The sequence below is a fragment of the Epargyreus clarus genome, unplaced genomic scaffold (genome assembly GCF_041222505.1).
Source record: "Epargyreus clarus isolate Ecla_fem2 unplaced genomic scaffold, WU_Ecla_fem_2.2 ptg000007l, whole genome shotgun sequence".
Lineage (NCBI taxonomy): Eukaryota > Metazoa > Arthropoda > Insecta > Lepidoptera > Hesperiidae > Epargyreus > Epargyreus clarus.
The window spans coordinates 11135396-11158565 of NW_027332215.1; the positions used below are offsets into that span (position 1 = coordinate 11135396).

The 23170-nt window shown below is 35.4% G+C and overlaps 1 protein-coding gene across 2 annotated transcripts in view; it reads left to right on the top strand.

Moving 5' to 3' along the window:
- Tkz (tyrosine kinase-like protein) overlaps positions 1–23170 on the top strand; it is an 84711-nt gene that overhangs the window by 8281 nt on the left and 53260 nt on the right. For both annotated transcript variants that reach the window (XM_073074602.1, XM_073074601.1), the window contains exon 2: positions 17212–17319. In XM_073074602.1, the coding sequence (XP_072930703.1) occupies positions 17253–17319 (67 nt within the window). In that variant the 5' untranslated portion in view covers positions 17212–17252. The remainder of the gene's footprint in view (positions 1–17211; positions 17320–23170) is intronic.

Below are 23170 nucleotides of genomic sequence, written 5' to 3' on the forward strand. Positions count from 1 at the left end.
ATTAGTGTTAAATGTATTTATACGGGAATCTTTTACGTTCCAAGTTAGAAAAGTAAAATTTCAGATAGGGTCTATTTACACGTAAGCATAACTACACGACAACGTGGACGGGTGCAAATTTCATATATGATAATGCGAAATTCTATTCACATGGACCACATTTTGGTATATTGATTACATTGCAACCACTTTGGATACACTGCTTGCCGACCTTTTTTTCCCTGCCGTGGGGTATGGTAGACACATAGACCTTGGATTAAAATTTTGGGCTAGAACATGGCTACAGTATCCCCAGTCTGTCGTAAGAGACTAAAGGGGGATTTCTGGGGTTGCGGGCGGCAAGAATGGGAGCTCTAACCGCCCAGCCAGCGACCCTGGAAAGAACCACTGTATGTGAGGCTGCATACCTTAAGCTAAACCTTAACCAAAAGCTGCGAGAGGGTTTTAATGCGTTAACAATTTGCCATACGGTTGCCACCAACCAGTTGAAATACGATTCCTATGTATACGTTTGTGTTTCGCTTTTCACATATCATGGGATATAGGTCAGAGAAAAACATGGACGGTTCCTATGGAATATTGTAAGTAATTTTTATTGTCTCCTACATCAAACTTATATTTTAAAGAAGTTTCATTACAGTCCACTAATTAGAATTTTAGTGTATGTTTCTGAAGAAAGCTTGACCAATTTAGGTACACAGTGACGAAAAAAAATATGTAAAAAAACTTTTATTAATGAAATATTAATGCTACTTTATAGTTAAAATTGTTAAAGATACAAATTTAAAATTATAGTTATTTGTATGTCATATGATATTTTTTTACGCGGGCGAAGTCGCGGGTTCTGCTAGTCTTATATTATAAAAAACGTTTTGCGTTTTTAATGATTTTTTAGATTTTTCCAGTTATGGTTATTAATGAGCAATTTACTAAAAACAAAACTTAGATGACACTTTTCACTCCATGTCCGGTCTATTGCTACTATATAGTTGAATGCCCTTTTGTTCAGCTAACTGCTGCATTCAAAAGCAATAATACGTCTTTGGATGTAGACATTTGACCATTGTTGAAATCTCTTATTTTACATTGTCAGTATTAAGGATGTTATGGATATGAGACTTCGGAACTGGCTATGGGAAGATTTATTGAAAATATCGTATCGGTTTCTGATACAACGTTTATTAAGAATTGTAAAAGTGAAGAAAATTCAAATAGGCAATAGGCAATTTGATTTTATTTGTGAAGTATGTGAAGTAACTGAACAGCGTCAGCTTGGTCGGGCGAAAACTTAAAATAAGAGGCATTTGGATTTTAGACTCCGACTTGCTTATCCGAAGTTAAATCAGACTCTTAGGATATATTTTCATTTCGAATATAAGATAGTTTCGGTTACGATTATGAACCTCCATAAGCTCCCTTGTCAGTATGTAAAAACATAATGTTGAATTTTTTAATTTAAGGTATTTTTACCCCACATTATAAGTACATAAATTTCACCACTCTACACTTCTCTGCATGAACTTTTTATTATGTCAAAACCTACTGCTTAAAAATATACGGTCGTAAAAATTATAGGACAATAATTATAGCGTTGCTATAGTGCGATTGTCAAAAAGTGTTATTCATAAACGCATTTTAGGCACTAAACCGTTCTATAAGCCTTCTATAACTTATAGAGGCCGGAACCCTACTATAACAGTGCTATACAAAGATGGGCGACTCTCAACAGCTCATTAGTGATTACTAACCCTACGTCAGGAGGGTAGGATAATATATCTAACCTAATTTGACAATACGTTTTGAATAAATTTCAAACAAATGTCAATGTCCGTTTTGTACACAAACAAACTCAAAATAATTTATTTTAATATCCGATAAATAACATTATTATATCACTATTTTAAATTACAATGCAAATTTTACAAAGCTTAGATATTACTAAAAGTCTAGAAAACCGTCCACTTCGAAGAACATTGCACCAAAGAGTGATCCGTTTTCTTTAAACGACGATGACTTTCGGAAGCGTTATCGCTTTACCGACAGTAAATTTTATAATTGATCTCGTACGTGATTGTTGGGAAATGGCCACAGGAGAACGAGAAAATAAACTATGAAATATAATAAAATAAAATTCACTCCAAAAAGATACTTTTTATTATATCGAATCATTGACAGAATGACAAATCAGAAGAAGTAAAATATATGTTTTTCAGCTGCCAGCATTATCATATACAACCATCGATATACTACTAATAAAGACGTAGATGAGTCATACACGTTCGAAATTTGGCACATGATTCATGGGCTAATTGGCCTATGACAACTTAGTCACGGGCCGCGCGCCTCTCACAATGGTCGTGTCTATGTCAAAGTTTCTGTGTTGAAAAGTGATTAAAAATGCCGTCTTGTGTCATGATATTTTGCACAAACTACAGCGGAAAAATCACCCAAGGTGGTGGAATCACTTATCATTCGTAAGTATTTCAATTTCAAGAAGTTATTATCGATTTTTCAATAATTCAAATTAAATTTAGCGTAAATATATGTCACAGATAATAGAGCGAATAAAAAGATGGGCATATTACTAAGTGTAAAAGAGAAGCGTTATGAATTGTGCGTATCCATGTATCATAGATTAAATTAATAAATAGTCCAGAAGGTACATTATTGGTATATATATCGTAAGAAACTACACAAATCATTTACTAATTTGAAAGTTATATTTATTAATTTGATGTTTAAGTCGATATTTTTTCTAATACTATTTCTGTGTAGTGATTGTATTTCTGTGTATGTTTTAGGTTCCCATTAAATGAAATAGGGCGACTAAAGTGGTTGGACATTGTTCGCAAGGTAAGAAGGGAAGACGATTCGCATCCAAATTATTAGAGTCGGACTTGCTCTGAACATACCATGGACGATGATAATTAAATCTTACAAAACCAAAGAATTTATTTTTTATTTTGCCTGCATCCAAAAATCATACTAGTAGTTAATCATAAAACACTCTTGAACACCCTTCTCCATTCCATGCAACATTCACGCAGAGACACGCACTGAATTACGTATTTTTCCCTTAATACTAATACCATATTAAATTAATGCATATACGAATTTATTATCTCTATACCAAGCACATTATAGGTAGCTATTCAATTAATTCATATAGACGGATCAGACTTAAACTCATCTTTAACGAATAGTCATCATGATTGCCACGCATAAAGTTATATGTTTATCCTTTTTTTGCATATTCAGTTAGACGTGCCGTGTTAGAGCACCTAATATGCCTTTTTTTTTTGTTATCGAAGGGGAAACCTTCAAAAGGTACCCGACAACGTGGGAGCGACGCCGGGTTATGTGGGATTTTTACCGCACTAAAACCCCCTCGGTGGCCGTCCTCTGCACATGTACTATGTCCTCTGCACATGTGCTGCAAATGTACTATAAAATTTCTACGTAAACGGCGCACTAAATCATATCAACAGTTTTGTATATTTTTTACCTTCTGTCCCATTATTTCTTTGTCTTTGACAAGCATGCGGATCAATGGATAAGTGACCATATGTCCTGTTTTGAACGGTACAGTCCCTTTTTTCGATGCTTCGTCCCGTTGTCTCCGAAAAGAACCTCGGGACACAAAATTGGTCCGTTTTCCCAAATAACAGTAATGATAACTAAATATTAAAATCCATAAATTTAAAATAACAATGTTTTAAAAGCAAATTTCCGCCATCTTGAATTATTAGTAACGTTTAATTAAGTAACTTCTAATTAAATAACAATAAATAGTAAAATTGTGAAAAAAGCATGGGGTGCTCCATTTATCAGTTTTCGAAAAGCGCCCCACACTTTTTCCTCAATTATACTATTTACTGTTCCTTAAATAATCCCTAGATTGAAAATTATTTTCTACTTTTTAGTTGATTTTATCATAATAACGTGTTTTTAGTTTTTTAAACCATATTTTTTCAAATAAAAAGTAGTTGACATAAAAAAATCGATGTCCCGTTTTGACTGAAGTAATCATTGGTCACTATATTCCATGGTCAATATTTACGTTGGCGTACACTTTAAACGCAATGTCAAACACTAGTTGTCTTTTTTATCACATTGTTCTAATAGCTCTGACCCTTAGAGAACATTTGTCTAAGTAGTGAAAGGTAAGTAAAATAAAAAACGTACTGTGTGCTATCAATGGAGTTTCGCTCAAGTTTTCGGTCAAGTTAGTACGGGTATAACCTGTCTATAAGTATAAAATGTCATTGTATACAACCTACTTGAATATTATACATTATGAGAGGCTTGGATTTTTGCTATATTCCAACAGTGATGATCTTAAATTCGATCGAAGAGAGCCTGGTACACCTTCTGAAATACAGGTTTAACTGCCATAAGATATTGCGAATGTCTATAAAACGAAACTTACTTGAATTTAACTTTACTTATATCAATATTATATAAAACATTAATATCCAACCAATTTTCACTCCGTTGTGTTTTAAAAACTTTTGCTTCACATGCCATTTCAAAAAATTAAATATTTTTAAATTCGCGGTATTTACAATTACAAAGACACTGACATTTTATTTGGTTTTATCCATAGAATAACAATAATACATAGAAGGAATACTAAAATAAAAACTACCCAACTATATCTTATTCATTATTGTCAAATAGCATTTCATCTGTGGGAATGAAACAAAACATCGCTGTTTGTTTCGATCTATTCTGAAGGTGTCACTAAAATTGAAACGATAAACGTCAAATGGTCCTCTTTGGTCCTCTTATAATACATACACATTTAAAAGTACTAACCAAACGTCAAATGTACTTGACTTTGACATGAATTTGACTTAGAGTGATGTAGTCACCATAATTTTGAAGTATTATGGTTTGTCGATACGAATCGTGAGTAGTTGTGTAAAAATTGCGAAAAATTTAGAAATTTCCCTTTGAAAACGTGCTTAGAACGTATAATTGCGAGGTGAAGAGTGTCAGCATAAAATGTCTTGTGATGTTAAAGGGTGTAAAACTCATAGTTCGCGGAAAGAAAACGAGATCTTTAACATTTCACCGGTAAGTTTAGACAAATATTATATGTTCTAGTATCATATAGGGAATATAAAAATAATAATATGTAAGAAAAAGTAGTACTGCATGTCTATTTACTCAAAATAATACACGTATTTGCTGTAATATATGGATTTTCTTGTGAATGAAATAAATTCAAGTATAGGTTATTAGTGTTGTAAAATTGGTTATCGATAAATTTTATCAAGTAATCAAACTAATATTGTTACAGGTGATGATATGATAATGATGAAGCGATTAATATGAAATGGAGTCAATATATTAAAAGACCCAATTGGATACCAAAAAAACACAGTCGGATTGTTCCAAACATTTTACTGCTGGCTCATTTGTGCCAAATGATATGAAAAGATGGAGACTTCTAAAATAGGATACCATTGATACATTGAATATACCGAAAGATACAGACTACTTCATACTGGTATCTTCTAAAATTACTCATTTGATTTATATTACATGCCATAATATACCTAACAACTCACTTTCATTAGGGAGATTGTTTTATTTCATTTATAGTCTCCTACTTTATTGTTATAATAATTTTATATTATTTTCTATTAAAGTAATAAATGTTTAATACCAATTGTTGTACAAATGGCGTAAAATCGTGACATTATATAATCTATTCAACTTTATAATCATTTTGTACGTCACTGATGACAAAATGCAAAGTATTGTATTGATAAAATATTTATATTAAGCATTTCACAAATTTATTTAATAATAATAATCCACATATATGTATATGTGAATGCATCTTCTATATTTATTTTTTAAGTTACAGAATAAATGTTGTTCGCTTTATTTGCCTTTTATTTTATTTTATAATACATGAGACCCGCGGCTTTACCTGCGTTAGTAAGGAATATCACCATGAAGTGACTGGCGACCTGCGTGGCGGAGCGGTCACCATACCGGTCTGACGCGCAGAGGGTCCCGGGTTCGATTCCCGGCGATACAGAAATCTAAATGATGATCTAGGTTTCTGTTTCTGGGTCTGGGTGTTTGTGTATTTGTCTCTGTGTGTGTCCATGTCACCCACAATACAGGGAATCCTAGTGTGGGGCTGTGAGTGTAGAAAGCGTTAGTCTCGACTTAGAAACAGAATAAAATAGCTTCGAAAATAATGTAACATTTTTAATGACTATTTTGATAATAAAGGTAAGTTATGGCGACGCAACTCTAGGAGGTAGAGATATGACATCCCAGACTTTTTTGTAGTTGTAGGTCTACAATTCTCTATATATGCTGTCGTGGACTTTTATTTAGAAATATTTGAAACAAACAATTCCACCATACATTACTTTCCTTGAATTTTTGCGACTCACTTGATACTTATAGTTATATTAAAGCCAAATCAAAGAATATCCTTATAAATTTTCGTTATTCTGTTATTCCGATGTATAATAAACTATATTATTTGAAAGTTTTATCCTAATCATATTAGCTGTTTTTAATATTAATAGCTTTATAATATTAATAGGAAGTAGGATGATAGATATTTGGCTATAACGTAAGGTTTTATCAGAATATAATCGATAAAATATACAAGTAAATAAATCGATCATATACCCACCACTAGCAAAATCTTAACTTGTGACAACGTCCATAGAAACGAAAAAAGTTAGGAAAATCCAAAAGTGCACGCCTCATAATCTCATTTTTTTTTACAATGAAATTGATTATTTGTAAAAGTGTATATTATATAAAAGCCAAGTTCTTGTACTGTCTCAAGATCTTTCACGGTGTCACTACTGTTGAATTGAGTGGTAATTTAAATTAAAAATTTATATAATAATAAATGGAGTAAAGGAGATCCAGGTGACAAGTATAGTGTAGTATAAAGAAGCAACATGTGAATTTAAAATCGTTTTGTTTAAAAAATTCAAAATTTTAGAGGCTCTTTATGAGAAAGCTGTTAAATGCTCAATAACAATCGACTCAAATGAAAACAATTTGTAATCACACCCACCTCCACCCTCATTCCACCACTACAAATCTATCGAAAGTTTTAATCTAGGTAATTAATTAACAAATTAAGAGCAGAGCACGAATATGTATCAACAATTCACCGGAAATAACTCTTTTTCACTATTCTTCTCTCGTCCTTGTTTATACATATAACATGTTTATATAAATAAATAAAAACATATAACAAACCAATAAACCATAAACCAATATAAATGAAATGAAAAATATCTTCACAACGTACTATTAAAAATATTAAAATGTAGAAATAGAAAAACACCTCAATAGTCAATGTAACATTACAGTGTCTTGTAAAAAAGTACCATTTATAGATATCAGATGGAGTTATATTCACGAGGTTACAAATTAAGATTTTACATTTGACTTTTTTTTTTTATTTTTTATTATTTATTTCTATTCAATAAACAAATAAAAAAATGATTTAAAAGAAGTTTAGCAAAAATGATTTAAAAGAAGTTTAGCAATTTCTTTTTTGATTGTTGTTGTATTAGTTTTTTATAAATAATAATTTAATGACAGTGAATTAAACGCTCATATTGACTAAGAAATTATTTCGTGTGTTACTTTAGATAATTAAAAAAGAAATATTCCGATACGATCATTTTTTCGACCAATTTTGTTGCCACATAAACCCGTCCATACACGGACGTCCAGAAAAGATTATGTTTAATATTATTATTTACTATGTTAAACAAAAAAATTGTTATTAAAATATATTTTATGTGCCTGATAAATTATTTGACTTGATATTAGTGCATTCAAATTAACCTATAAGTGCAATATAAATAACAAAAAATCAATTTCAGTTTCGAGAAAACTCCTTTTTTTGAAATGTCGAGAGTAGAGCACAACCTCAACGCTTCGATTATGAGGCGTGCAAAAATTATTCCGATACGATCATTTTTTCGACCAATTTTGATGCCATATAAACCCGTCCATACACGGACGTCCAGAAAAGATTATGTTTAATATTATTATTTACTATGTTAAACAAAAAAATTGTTATTAAAATATATTTTATGTGCCTGATAAATTATTTGACTTGATATTAGTGCACTCAAATTAACCTATAAGTGCAATATAAATAACAAAAAATCAATTTCAGTTTCGAGAAAACTGCTTTTTTTGAAATGTCGAGAGTAGAGCACAACCTCAACGCTTCGCTTATGAGGCGTGCAATAAAGCGTTACTTATGTCTCTTTTTTGTGCACTATCACTACCATAAGTAGAAAGAGATACAGTATACGCGATGTGGTTGTTATTTTACCTTGGACTCTATGCTATAGTCCTTACTCTGAGGTTTTATCAAAAACACATTGTCAAGGATGTCAAGACAGAATATTTTTTTTAGTACGAAATAATGTCATTTAATTATGTTTATCTATGGATGTTTCTCAATTTGTTCGCCGAACTTCACTATAATGGCAACATTTTCATGTATAGTTGACTTTAGCGACACATTAGTTATAGAAGTTTTATGGTACGTTTATGAATAAACAATTTTATGGAACGTTTTATAAGCTTATCGAACAATTTAACTAATGAGTACTTAACACCTTCTATAAGCATTTTTTATGAATAAGACCGATAGACTATATCATGCCCACAACTTCGAATACAACGACACTACTTGAATGTATATGTGTTCGAAAATCATTACCTCCGCAGTCTGGTAAAAATACAAACAATATTAGCAACATTTCTTAGGAACATCATATTGAAGATTTTAAAAGCTTCATTACAACAAGTTCTGCCGCCTAAGTGCATAGGTAAACGAATTGTTAGTCTGAACTATTTTTGTCTTATACGTCCGGAATATGTCTCGCAAATTTAATATATTTATAAAATTGCACGCTACTTGAGACTGCGAATCTTGAGTGACTCCGCCTCTGCTAACTCAATGCTGGAGAATTGCTCTTAAAAACGCTACTATTTAAAAGTAGATTTCGTAGGCAGCGCAACTACATTACGCAATAATATTACGTGAAGTATTTTTAATATTAAGTTTAATACACCGTTTTTTTGTAAACAAAATACCCCCACGCCATAGGGTACCCACGTGGGGGTACCCTGTGCCGTAGGATCGGTTATGTAGGATTCTTACGTAAGACGTAACTACATAACCGAGGGCGGGGTATTAACAAAAGGTGGCCGTCCTCGGCGCTGCGTAGAGGACTCCGGGATCTCCAGAGCAACGCAACCGGAGTCCTCTTAGCGCGTTGCCTCGTCGGGCTCCGCCCAGGTGAGCATGACGCTCGCTACATCGTCGGCATCGGTGTGCACGACGCTATGCGCCCACACATAGTGCCGTGCTTCCCGGGGTCGCTGGTCGGACGGTACGAGCTCCCACTCTTGCCGCCCGCAACCTCTGAAGCCCCTTTTAGTCGCCTCTTACGAACGGCAGGGGCGTAGCCCTATTCTGGACAAGTTTGATACATCTTGACGTACCTTTTCCATGTGTTATATTTGCATTACCTACTGCATCCAATTACCCATCCGCGCTTCAGAGTCATGTCTTAAATGAGGTTTTACTGTAGTCGATGCGCTTAGCCGTACGTATAATACGTACGGCGTTAAATAATTTAGATTTTTGTAATAATGCATTTACTTTCATGGCTGCTATGGCACGGAACTCGTCGTTTGCGAGTTCAACTCGCACTTTCCCAATTATTTTAATTTTGCAAAGCAATGCAAGTTATGTTAAGTTTACAATTTAATAGTTTGTATTCGTAGCAAACGCGGGGCTCTTGGAAAGATACCCCGAAAGAGGTGGCATTCCAATCCAACCGTCTTTAGACAAGTCGACAGAGTCGTACCTACGAATACGAGAGATACTACAAGTGATACCTCTTGAGTGTAATCCCTTTGTTGTCTGTAACTCTTGCATGAGAAGACAGGAAATGACTCTTTTGTAAGCTAGTACGAAACAAACGTAATAAAGTAATAAATGAACAGGTTATTCTAAAAAACCTGCTTAAAAATAATTGGAAGAAGAAAAAATGGAACAAGAACCTAAATTAAATACATTACACTAGAAATAGGTTCTGCACTCGGTGAAAATGATGTTTTGGTAGTTTTATATAGATCCGTACGGAAAAGCAAAAACCCTTATAGGATCACTCGGCTGTCTGTCGGTATATCTGTCACAGTTAATCCGCTCCGAAAGTACTGAACCAATTGAGTTGAAAATTGGTACACATTTTTGCTTTTGCTTGACCCAAAGACGAAGGTATAACGTAACCAGTAGTTTGGATGATTATTGGGACGAAACGTACGGAACCCTCTCCACGCGTTGAACTCGCACTTGTCAGGTTTTTCTGTAATTTCTCTTTAATATGCAATAAATTTCTATTAAAGCAATTTATTTCTTGACTAAGAATATTATGTCTATTGCATCACTCTGGCTTCCTGTGAAGCTAATCAATCAGTGACTTTGAAGATGTGCTCCTAATTATGGTATGAATGTAGGAGGCGACTTTATTCGTATTCCAGATAGAATCCGATCAAGTACACCACCGATTCAATTTAAATTAAATATAAATTGGCTATAAGTAGAAAGGGCTTCTGCGTCACTGCTTACTGAGATTTATATTATTGGTCTCAAAATGCAGAGAACGTAAAGATTTTTACGTGTCGACTTCATACGTGGTCGAATACATTGTACATGGAAATTTGTTTCTCTATATTTTGTTAGTGAACTTTGCTTCCGACTAGCGGGCGATGTAAAGGAATTTGTTACAGGTAAAAAAAGTAAAGTAAAGGTAAAACAAATACAGGTCTGTGGTAAAGGTAGACGACAGTAAAATGAATAGTACTTAGGCAAATGACTGTAAACTTGAATACAGATTTCAATAATTGGGTAAAGTGGTTATTGAAATACTAAGGGCTTCTAGCGGATTAATTCGGAAGGGGCAGTCCGCCCTGGGCCCCCCAAACACAGCTGCTATCAACGAAAAAAATACAGGTCGCCGGAATCAACCCATTACTAAATACCTAATAATCGGCGACGAAGTATATATGACATTTGTAATTTTGAATAATCAAAACAACTTTTTAGTCTAGGGGCCTCCAGTCATGTCCCTGTAGTTCCGGGACTAGAATAGGGCTACGGTATCCCCTGCCTGTCGTAAGAGGCGGCTAAAAGGGGGCTTCCGGGGTTGCGGGCGGCAAGAGTGGGAGCTCATGGTAGGACGGAGGTATGTGTGGTCGCATACCGTCGTGAACACCAGATGGTGTCGGAGGAGCGAAAACTGCTCTCCCAGGGCAGAGCCCGATTGGGGCATCGCGCTTGGAGGACTCCGGTTGCGTTCCGTCGGAGATCCCGGAGTTCTCCAACAAGCATTGAGGACGGCCACCGGGGGGGTTTTAGTGCGGTAAAAATCCCACATAACCCGGCGTCGCTCCCATGTCGTCGGGTACCTTTTGAAGGTTTCCCCTCGTCAAGAAAAAAAAAAGAAAAAGAATGGGAGTAGCAGACGAGCATGCAGTCCACCTGATAGTAAGTGGCTATTGCCGCCCATGGACATCTGACCCCAGATAGGATTAAATTTTCCTTCCTGAGGTCGGCCACAGATGCGCCGCTACCCCTGAGGACTAAGCTGGAACTCCTCGGAAAAGTATGTCTCCCTTACCCTTCAAACCAGAACACAGCAGCGCTTAATACTGCTGTTATGAGGCAGAAATATGTGTGGCGGTGGTGCTGCCGGAGTCGAACCACAAAGGTTTCTACCACCTTCAAGTGCGTTGTGATGGGCGGCGTCGCCGATTGCGAGTGTGATGCACTTTTGTCGCCCATTATTTATAATTGTCACACATATGCAGTGATTCTCCTACCAATGATCGCCATTTATCTAAAACGTAATAGACGTCTTGTTGATGATGTAACGTCTACTTGGTTAAAATTCACAATAAATACACGTTTCTCTTCACGTCGATTTTTGTCACGTGTCAAAAGATTGAAATAATGTATACGTATCAAATAGTACATTACAATACGAGGACGAAAATTTTTTTTCTGACAAGTGTGAGTTTGCAGGCCGAGCCGCAGGCGAGGACTGCAATCACACGAGTCAGAAAAACATTTTTCGTCCGCGTGTTGTATAAAATTTTACATTACGGGGTCGGAAATGGGGGTTTTGCGCACGCGAAGCGTGCGTAAAACGTCCATTTACGCACGCCGTGATATAAAATATTTACCTCACTGTCCACTCGGTTTTCCGCGCGAACGGGAGACTTGACATTTGACAATTAGTTATTGAGGATTAAATCGACGATGTAGTAGCAATAACTCGCATCTCATTTTTTTACGGAAAAGCGATTTCTGCATATTTGGACTTAAATTGACGTATCAAAGGTCGTCCTGAAGACACCAGCTACTTAGGTTCAAAATTGAGCAAAATATTAAAGTGTATCAATACGTTCTATGTGTTTTAAAGTAGCGTTTCTTCTTATTTAAAGTAGCGTTTCTTCTTATCTAAAGTAGCGTGTTTTGAGTTACGAGTTATTGTCAATTCGTCGTCGAAATGGTGTAATGGAATGACGTATTTATTATTTGGACGACGCTCGTATTCCTACTTATGGAATCAGATCAATTACATCCCCTAATTTGAGATCCCCAATAATGACTTGCTGATATGCTGCATGACTTAATGTTTATTAAAAATAAGTTAACAGGACTTAGGTTGAGTATTGCTCTTAATTAATGGATGTTCGTGCAAATATCGCCATTTTAACAATTTTTGCTTCCTAGAAATTGTCATATGCCGATATTTGTTAGACAAGATTTGATAGATCGATTATTATATAATGGCCGTAAGTCAGTTCATGTGCGGATGACATGCTTGATTTTAGGAGTACTCCTTTCGATATATTACGCCGAGTAAAGCTTTAGCATAAGAGCATTGTGGGGAATAAAAAAGGCACAACGTCGTGCGTGAACAGTAACGTTAATAAAACGCTCAGGAAGGCATACTGGGTACGGAACCCTAATAAATGAAGGCTGTAAAGGATATAACTTATAAGTTAAAGATTACTTAATTAAATCTCTAATAAAATACATTTGAATGTATAATGCCCGAACTATCTATTAAGAGGTTCAAAAAATTTTTGTGAGAGACATCAAGTTTAATTTTGTGAACGCAGTGCGTTACTATAGAAAATGACCTTTGAGTGTCATGTTATGAGTTACAAAAGTTACCCGTGACCGCGTTTAAAATATATATTTCTTTTTTAAGTTATAATTCATAAGACGCGTTTGAGAAAACAGATCGATGTGAAAAGAGATTACATATTTTTTTAGTATTTACTTACGTCATAAAAATTGTCTTTAGGTACTTATGCCTAGAAGATGTATTTCATTAATTACGCCAAACATAAGGTAATAGACGCATACTTTGTACACACATACGCTTTTTCAGTATCGTATTGCTTGCCTAAATCAACAAGTAATTGCAAACCACAATGTAATTGCATCTAGCAAGTTGTAAGTTACACAAGCAAGGTAATACCCCTTGACGTGTAGAATCCCAGTCTAGTCTTTTGTACAGTGAATCTTACGGCATTTTAAGATACAAGACATCTGAGAAAGCGTATCGTAAGGTAAGGAGAGTTGTCTGTTGTTGTTTTGTACTCGTATGCAGCTTAATAAATTCTAATCCGTCTCGGTATTTTCAAATTAAAACTGGTTCTAAACATTGAAATGGATAATAATTGAAATCCAAAAAATTCTGATAAGAATAAGAGCCTCCGAAAACTGCACTTTTTATCAGACGATACTTTGGTCGAGCATTAATCGGTATGAGGAAGTATGTAAGTGCACACATTAGAACGATTGGATATCGGCCGATAAAAAAGTTTGATGGGCCTACAAACTAGTCTATCGGAAAACTCTCTGCCGGTAAAAAGTACGTGGTTGGCTGGGGCTCTAAAATACAAAATTCTTTGGAATTGACACTTGACAACTGTTTCTAGACTTTTATATTGCGAAGTGATCCATTAAATGTAGAGTTAGCTCCCAACAGGAAAGTGGTGTGGTTCACGTGACGAACAGGGACAGGCATACATCCTCCGCGCCAACTGCATCCACCCCGCTCGCTCGCTGTCCGGCGCGCGGCGTCCCGACGTCCCACAGGCCTTTAAACCTTAGTATCTGAATTCAGTGTGACGTCGACGCGTCGCCCCGAGAGCACCTAGCTTCGGCTCCGCGAACCGCACACTTCTCAGAGATCCCGGTTTAACCGACGTACTTTTCGCTCTGATTTTATAAGTTGTAATTCTAATTGAACTATCGATACTATTAAATAAGGTATTAAAAATATTACTTTCACATTAAAAGTATGTTTTAAAAAAAAATGTTTGACGTAGGAAATAGGAAAATTCCTGAAATCTAATATCCATAAATTAACTTATTCAGAAAATATTTTAACTTCACAAATAAAAGTTTAGCCGCTATTCGCAATAGTTGGCGCAAGTGCATTCATTCCTTTATTACAAGTTCTTTAAATCCTGTGCAACAGGTTTCTTTGTTGGTGCCAGAATAAGAGACAGTTTATTGCAGTTTAAATTGTTTATAGTTCTTAAATCGTTATTAATGTATTGTTTAAAATGCTATTAAAACATCTTTTATTATAAAACGTTGAGACGCTTAGTTGAATTAACACTATAGATTAAAAACTATCACATACAAATAAAGCAAAATTATTCGTTGTTCGCGCAATAAGATAATAGCATAATTCTAATAATATCGGTAATGTAATTGGCAATAATAATTATAAATAATCAATACTTTTATGCTAAAATAGTGTGCACATTATTCCATAAAATAACTATTAAAGTATTAAATTGATTTCCTTGGTGTTATTTCAAAGTCGTGTAATATTCAACTTCTTAGTGTCTAACGTACGCGAATCACGTCGCATATTGTGTAAGTAAAACGGGATTTTTAACGATTGTGCGGCGAGCCTATCCGAGCGGCTTACGTGCGGCGTTCCGTGTGTCCTAGGCTTTAGGTCTTTCAGCTCTTTGAAACATTTTCTCGAGGTAAATAGCAAACTGTTCGTAGCTTTTTTAGCCTGTAGCTTTTAGCCCTACGTGTTTGTTTACGTCGCTCGTTGCCATTGGGTTTCCTAAACTTGTTTAGTGTTGACTATTTTCAACTGTATTTTGTGTTTGTTTTTTGCCACTTACTCGCACGAAGCCGTTATGCAAACTGTTTTAATAAAGTTTAAATGTATTTGCAGCTGCGTTTTACCATAGATACAAAAAGTTAAGTTGTTTAATACATTTTACCTTTATGAGTTTGCTCGTAAAATAGAGTAAGTAGTAAAGTATGATATCATAAGAGTTATTTTATATGAAAATGTGTAATATGTTTAAAATAAATAATAATATATTATGTTACATTTTTAACATATGCTATTATTTTTTTCGGATTCTCACGTACAACCAAACAAAGGCTCAAAATGGAGTATGGAGAGTATAAAGATGTGGTGGTCATCACTTCTGAACTTCTAAATCTTTTCTAGAACATTCTGCTCGATTACTTATTCACGCAGCTCGATAAGTGTTTATTACTGTTTATGCAACGAACAGTACGGGTTTAGAAGCAAAATACCTGTTGACACAAATCTCTTGATCCCTGTTGATTATATTTCGCGGCCCTACATAAGGGATTTCAGGGCGGCGTATTATATTTTGTCTTTCGAAACACGCTTGACTTGACGCTTGTTTATTAGGTTAGTTGTTTTTTTTTCCGTTTATAGAAATATATAGAAATAGAAATACTTTATTGCTTTTCAAATTAGATTCATTGCAATATAAGTGGCCAGAGCCTCCTTTTAAGCAAAATATGCCTGTGTTAGAATTCTCTGCTCTTCCGCAGGGTTCACATAATAATATATAAAAAGAACAAGTTACATATCATACATTTTACAGTTATACATACAGTTACATACATACATATTACAATTTACCAGTATTTCACAAATACATAATATTAAAATAATTTAATTATATTTATATTATTTAACTATAAACTGATGTATTGTGTTACGTTTCGAGTTAAATATCTCGCCAGATAGATATCTGAATGATGAATTTGGATATGTGTTCTCATTCTGGGTGTTTGCGTATTCGTGTTAGTGTATGTGCATGGTACCCATGATGCGGGGAATCCCGATGTACAAAGCATCTATTTTTATGATAGTCGCCTCATAGCCTGCCGGCAACGACGAACGTCACTTTCATGGCGTTTGAATGATGTGGTCTGTATTAAATATGATCATTTTAGTACACAGTTTCAGTCGTTTTGTTTTACCCCAGCCCCTTTATTATCCCAACTGACACATTCATTGGCTCTCGGATGAATGTGAAGTCCTCACAATTTCAAGTAACAAGCTTTAACTATATTATGACTTCATCTTGTGACATAAAATACCTGGATCACATTCAATCGGAAACTCACATTCAATGACCTCATAGTAACAACTTCATATGTGGAATTTTGTTCTCAGAAATGTGAATAACTTTCATTCCATCCGCGTTATACAACTGATATAATCCGTGTATTGGTTCGAGCGAATTTGAAAAGATACCAATACGTGTATCTGTAACTACTCGTGTGTTTACTGAAAAAGGTTCGAAAAGTATTCCTAAAGTATCCAAACCAATGTTAACCAGAAACCAGGTTATATTTATATTTTATTGGGAATTTTTAATAGCTTTCCTCCCTTTCATTTTTTTTTTGTAAATGCGGTGGAACTTTCCAAAAGTTGAAAAATATTTCGTGGTAGAGTTGCGGAAGTGATGAACTTTTGACAGTTTTTTTTTAAAAAGTCTCTCATGTAGACTGAAGCGGTCGGCCACCCGTGACCCGCGGGCCGCATTTGGCCCGCGACCCTCTTCTTCGGCCCGCGGATCTGCGCCTTGCCAAAAACGTGACCGACCCCTGATGTATGGCGTTTGCATCTCCGGCTGTGACAGTTTTTTAGAACTTATTTTGGACTCCACGCACCCTTAGAGTTAATTATTCTGTACAGCACATACCGTGATTAGATACATAAGTAGGTACTTATTTTTCCGTCTTGCTAGTATAATAGTGGGAATATTTAAAAATCAGTACGTTTGTTGCAGATTCGGCATGTCCACAGCGGTGACGAAGTGAACGAGGCGAGATGGTTCGGTGTGTAGTAGCTCTGCTGCTGCTGGTGCGTGCCCTGCGACTGCACGCTCTAGACATATGTGAGTACATACACATATACCCTCTAGGCAAGCCTGTCTTGTGCAACAATAGCGGATTCTATGCATACTCCGGGCTACGTATCTTGATCGACTGTTCGCATACCTACTGGGCCGACATTTCCACTCTTTGTTCCCTTTCATATAACATCAACATGGAAATCACAGCGTCTACAATCGATCAGTTATCGATTACCCATGCCAGCTCTTGGCATCTGAGATTTTTGGGTGCGAGTTGGGAGTTACTCAGTTTTTGATGTCGTACGTATAGGCGATATAATATAATTTTATTGGGATATTAAACATTGTATTTTTAATTCAATTCTATTATGTCCATAAGGTTTGCGATATTTGGAATTTATTTAGCACATTCGTTTAGGTGACTTACACTTCATGGTGGTAGAGCATTTGGAAAGAAGGTGGTAGAAACTTCCCTCCCCAGTCGAACATTACTGCATACATAGGTACCTACTGGTTTAATGGGGTGGTACACACCTCCGCCATCCCCTACTTCTAGAGTAATGCTTTTTGGTGTTTCGATGGAAGAATGGAGATGCCAGCTAACTTACATGTGAGGAGACTATCTTAGACATCAGGATTAGCCAACGAATCAGTGATTGAGGTGCTTGTTCTATTTGGTGTTAATTACAGATACCCATGGGCGGTATTGATCACCTATCACCTGGAAGAATAAAGATAAAGATAAAATACTCTTTATTGCACACTTACAGTTGAAATTTAACAATAAGCAATATACATAACAGGTGAAACAGTATGCAATAGGCGGTCTTATCGCTAAGTAGCTATCTCTTCCAGACAACCTATGTATGAAAAAGAAAAGAGAGACAAGTGAAGAAAGCAGGATAGTGTGCGTGAAGTTAGAGAAGGAATAGGTAATAAAGGATAGGATACATTTAGTATTAGTGTTAAAGCAACAAAAATAGACAGAGAAAAAAACAACCAAAACAATGACACGGTACACATGAAAAAGACGAACAGGAGGCGGAAAATCATACTTTCGAGTATATTTTAAAACTTGGTTTTTAAATGAATCAAGCGATTCAGCACGGGGTATGTCCATGGGTAACTTGTTCCATAAACCAACAGCAACTGAAGAGAAGGAGTTTTTGTAAAAAGACGAAGAGAAGGGAGAAGAATCTACGATTTTATCACTGAAATATAAGAATTAAAACATAAAATGATCACGTCAACGATTATATAATTTGGAAGGTTACGCAACTTATTATTTTTATAGTTATTACGAATAACTTAGAGGTGACTTATAATTTATACGTGGGTTTTATTGATCAAACCGAATTGCGTGAGCTCAACTCCCACTTGACCGATTTATTTTCTGCTATTGAATATGGCCCACTCCTGAACTCTGAATTCTGAACATGAAGCCTGTGAACCTACATGTCTTGTGTAACGCTTGTGGGTAGTTAGTATTGAATTAATATTAATAGGCGTCGGTGTGGTAGTAACTTAATAAAAATGTCTGACGAAAATATAATGGTTCAAATACGTATAGTTTAAATTTAGCTCTAGGGTCGTCCATTGAATTCAAACTTTTAATTGACACCTGTGTACCTGTATATTTTCCACTTGAAACATTATTATACGGTACATTTACCTACATTCTATTTTAGAAGCTATTATTTAACCTTCCCTGTTACTTCGTAAGATTGTGAGGGCTAAACCTTGTGATTAACTTGAAGAAAATTTGTAATTTAAAACACATACATTGTAATTAAAAGCTGATAATTCAAATATTACTTCTGATTTTGCTTAAATAGAATACGTGTGGTTCTTGGAATTTGTGTTTTATGTACGAGTGGATGGCCTTTTCGTATCATCTCGCTGTTCGTATTATTATTGTGAATGCATAATAAAGTAATGTCCCTTTTTGTGTTCATAATATTATTGGTAATCAGTAAGTAATCAGCTGTATGAAGATATTGATGTCTCAATTTGTGCCGGTAATTGCATCGCTTAGCGGGCAGACCTAGTCTGATACTGGATTAACGTTGGACGGAAGACAAACTGTCATAGTACTCGACGTACGGACTACTTAGTTTATATTTTAAACTTAACGCGTAATTAGCTTTAATTTTTTAAAGTTTAAGTTTCACACAACTTGGAATATTTTTACTTTCAAAATATTTTTTCGATCAGTTCAATTAGCGTTCATTTCACTGAAAGAGCTTCACACGTCTGCTTTGGCTGACAAAAATGTATTCTTCTATACAATTTGTATTGATGTATGTATTTATTTTATATCTAAAATAAATAACAGGTGCCGCGGGGACTCCGAACTTTTGCAAACCATCAAGCTCAGAAAAGTTGCCCACTTAGGTCATATCATGAGACATGACAGATAACAGTTGCTGCAACTAATTATGATGGAAAAAGTAGCAGTCAAAAGAAAAGTGGGTCGGAGAAAGAAATCTTGGTTGCAAAATATTAGAGAGTGGACAGGGATAGCAAGTGCTGCCCAACTATTTCGCCTTGCTAAAGATTGAAGGAAGTTTGCAAAATTGACGGCCAACCTTCGCTATAATCGGAGAGGCACTTTGTGAGAGAGAGAGACAGCGGGGACACCAACCGTGTTTGCCAAAATATTGCATAGAGAAATATTATTTTGTCTGCCCCGGTTCGTGTCTGATACGTTCAATGCCTGGATATAAACAGGATTTTATTATTATTCTTGTTCATAACGTTGTTATAAGTATTCTTATTTTACTTTCATATTAAAAAGATTATCCGTTAAACGCTTTACATATACTTATCCGTCACAAATATCACAATATGTTGAATGTTAAGGACTCCATACAAGCCCTAAAGCACTACATTAAATGTTTATGAAACAAGTAATTTTATTAAAAAATCAAAAACCCGACTGCACTAACCAGGCTGAAGTAGAATTTCCAAAAACGGTGAAATAGGTGTTCATTATTTTTATGCAGAAAGCTAAATACAAAGTTTCATAGTGGGTATCTGCTTCAAAATCAAAAGATGTTCAAACAATATTATCCTATTTTATCCTCGTAGTGCTCATTTACGATATATAAAGAACCTATGAGTAAAATTCCAGCACTCTAAAGTGCAGCGGTTTCCCTTAGCATTGATCTCTGGCACAGCAACACTACTCATTTAGTCAGACAGTCATCTCGATTATATTACCTCGTTAGGGGTAGAATTTCATTATTTTTATCGAACAAGCCTGATACAACATTTTATAGTGTTTGTTTAAAAATTGACGGTTGTTCAACCCTAACCCTTATTTTACCCTCTACGGGGTTGATTTTTCGAAAGGGGATAAATAGGTGTGTCCTTGTTCCTACCCAGAAAGCCAAATACTAAATTTTATAGTAGTTGCTTCAAAATTAAAGGATTTCAAAAAAACTGTTTTTCCCTATTTTACCCTCTTAGGGGTGGGATTTCCAAAAGGCCTTTCTTAGTACTTATTAACGCTATATAGCAAACCCATGTGCAAAATTTCAGAACTCTAAGTTGAGCGGTTTTGGCTGTACGTTGATTTCTGAAAAATGAAAAAGTCATTTAATTAGTCAATCAGTCAGTCATCTTGCTGTTTTGTATATATACAAATATGTTTTTTTATAATCTACGTTTAATTTACTTTCATTTGATACCCCACTCGATAGGTACGGTTAAGTTTTTTTTAAATGTGTTACTATTTCGCGCCAAAAATTCGCCCTTTTGATTTTTTTTTTCTAACACCTATCTAAGGACACTCGGGTCATTGAGACGAATATAATGACACCTTAAGTGTCAAAATTTATCCAGCCGTTTGTAAGATCGGATCAAATAAAGAAAGAAAAGAAAAACATACAAGATACGCGCGAAAAACATAACCCTTCCTTGGCAGTCGGGTAAAAAATAGGTCGAGTTCAAGAAGTTGTTGACTTAAATCATTGTGAAATAACTAAATAAAGGCATGAGACGGTACTGACAGGGTGTAAAAATATGACGAGCAAGAAATTATGTGAAGCTAAAAGCTTTCGTGTAACAAAGTTAAAACGTTGGTCGCCGCTCATTTAGAGTGACCATCGCCGACGAGTTGGATGACGTACGACATACTGCCTTCTACGTAAAAGTTCTCACAAGCGGTAATGTGCTAATGTTTTGGTATAGACGTAGGAAACGTACACGCAGTCCGTCTGATGGTAAGGCCAGTGCCAGCGACATCCGTAATCAGCCTCAAATAGGATCGACGACATAAGATGCACAGATGCGTTGCTGCCCCTGAGAACTAAGTTGGAACGTTGTATGTAAGATTATGGCCCTTACCACACATTTCAAACTAGAACATTTGGGGGATAGCTTGGCACAGCAGTGATTAGGCTAAAATAAAACAACGCTTTCATAATTGCAACCATACCCAGAACTATCTAAAGTTAATATAATAAAATAATACTTGTATCATCACGAGAGTCAACTATACAAGCTACACAAAAGGTTCCAGGTTCGATTCGCTTCGATAGAGGGTGTATTTTTTTTTCAAAATGAACTCGTTCGATTCGAAAAGATATTTTAAAAAACGAATGTTGCAGTTTTAGTTTTTATCAAAATCGGCCTCGTAACTCCTTTCAGCATTTTTCGCTAATCCTTATAGTTTCGGATTTGGCCCTGAAGGCCTATTTGAAAAATTCATCCTGTATAAGTAGGCAAGCCAACGAATCGAACCTGGAACCTTTTGTGTAGCTTGTATAGTTGACTCTCGTGATATGAGAGGATCGGCATTAATTGACACCACCGTAAAGTGTTTAGACGTAAAAAATAAAAAAAAAAACCCTATTTGCTTTAACAAGATGCTACGTCTGCCAAAAGGGTTGAAAGTAGATGCACTGTCTGACAGAGTCGGGAATGACGTATTTACGATGTATAAATAAAGTATCGAAGCAAGTTTCTCAAAATAAAATTCACTGGTAAAACATTAAGTTTGTTATGCTTTCAGGATAAGATGATGTTGATTTTAAAAACTTTTGTTCTTTGAGAAAGTCGCGTATCCAGACAAAGATGTGCAATAGTTATCATTATTCGTATCAATATATAACATCAATGTCATATTTTTCTTTTAAGATAATCAACTAAAATAGTATTTTTATAAACCTAAGAAAAATATAGTAAGTGCACATTTAATTTTCGTTGACTATATCGGATTTAGAAGAAACAATTTAGAAGTTTGGACTGTAACAGAAGTATTTATTTTCTTTAGTACATTACGAGTTATGATGTACACATCAATACATTATAAAGAAAGTCCTCGATCAAAGGGGTGTATCGTGGCCATGTAATAACTACTTAATGGAACCTCTGTTCTTCATTTAGCTCGCCCCTGCGACGCGGTCCGCACCCGTCTTAAACGAATATATGCATCAACCCAGTTATAGTATCGAAGTGGAGCGAACATATGCTAATATAATTACCTGTATAGGTTTACACGAGACATCGTTCTAATTGGATACCGATCCAGGCACAAAATGGACGGACAGACCGCCGGTCCGCAGCAGGTACGCTATTCAAAGGGACTTTATGAAACGTAAGCTTTTGGTTCCATGGTTTCAAAACTTACTAAATTATTTAGTTAGTATAGAAATGCAGTCGAGAAATGATTTTCTGGTTCGGCTTCAATTAGTCGAATTGTGGTAGTCGCATTTGCACGGAGGGAACAGAATTCCGACCGTTCTCAGTATCTGTTCGTCGGAATATTTGTATAAGTTGGAGCTCTTAAATGATTATTAAATTTAATAGTGTAACTTTGGAATTCTCGCGACGGGCACCACTTGTACTTGGCTAATTTGTCGTGTCACCACCAAACCATTACTGTTTC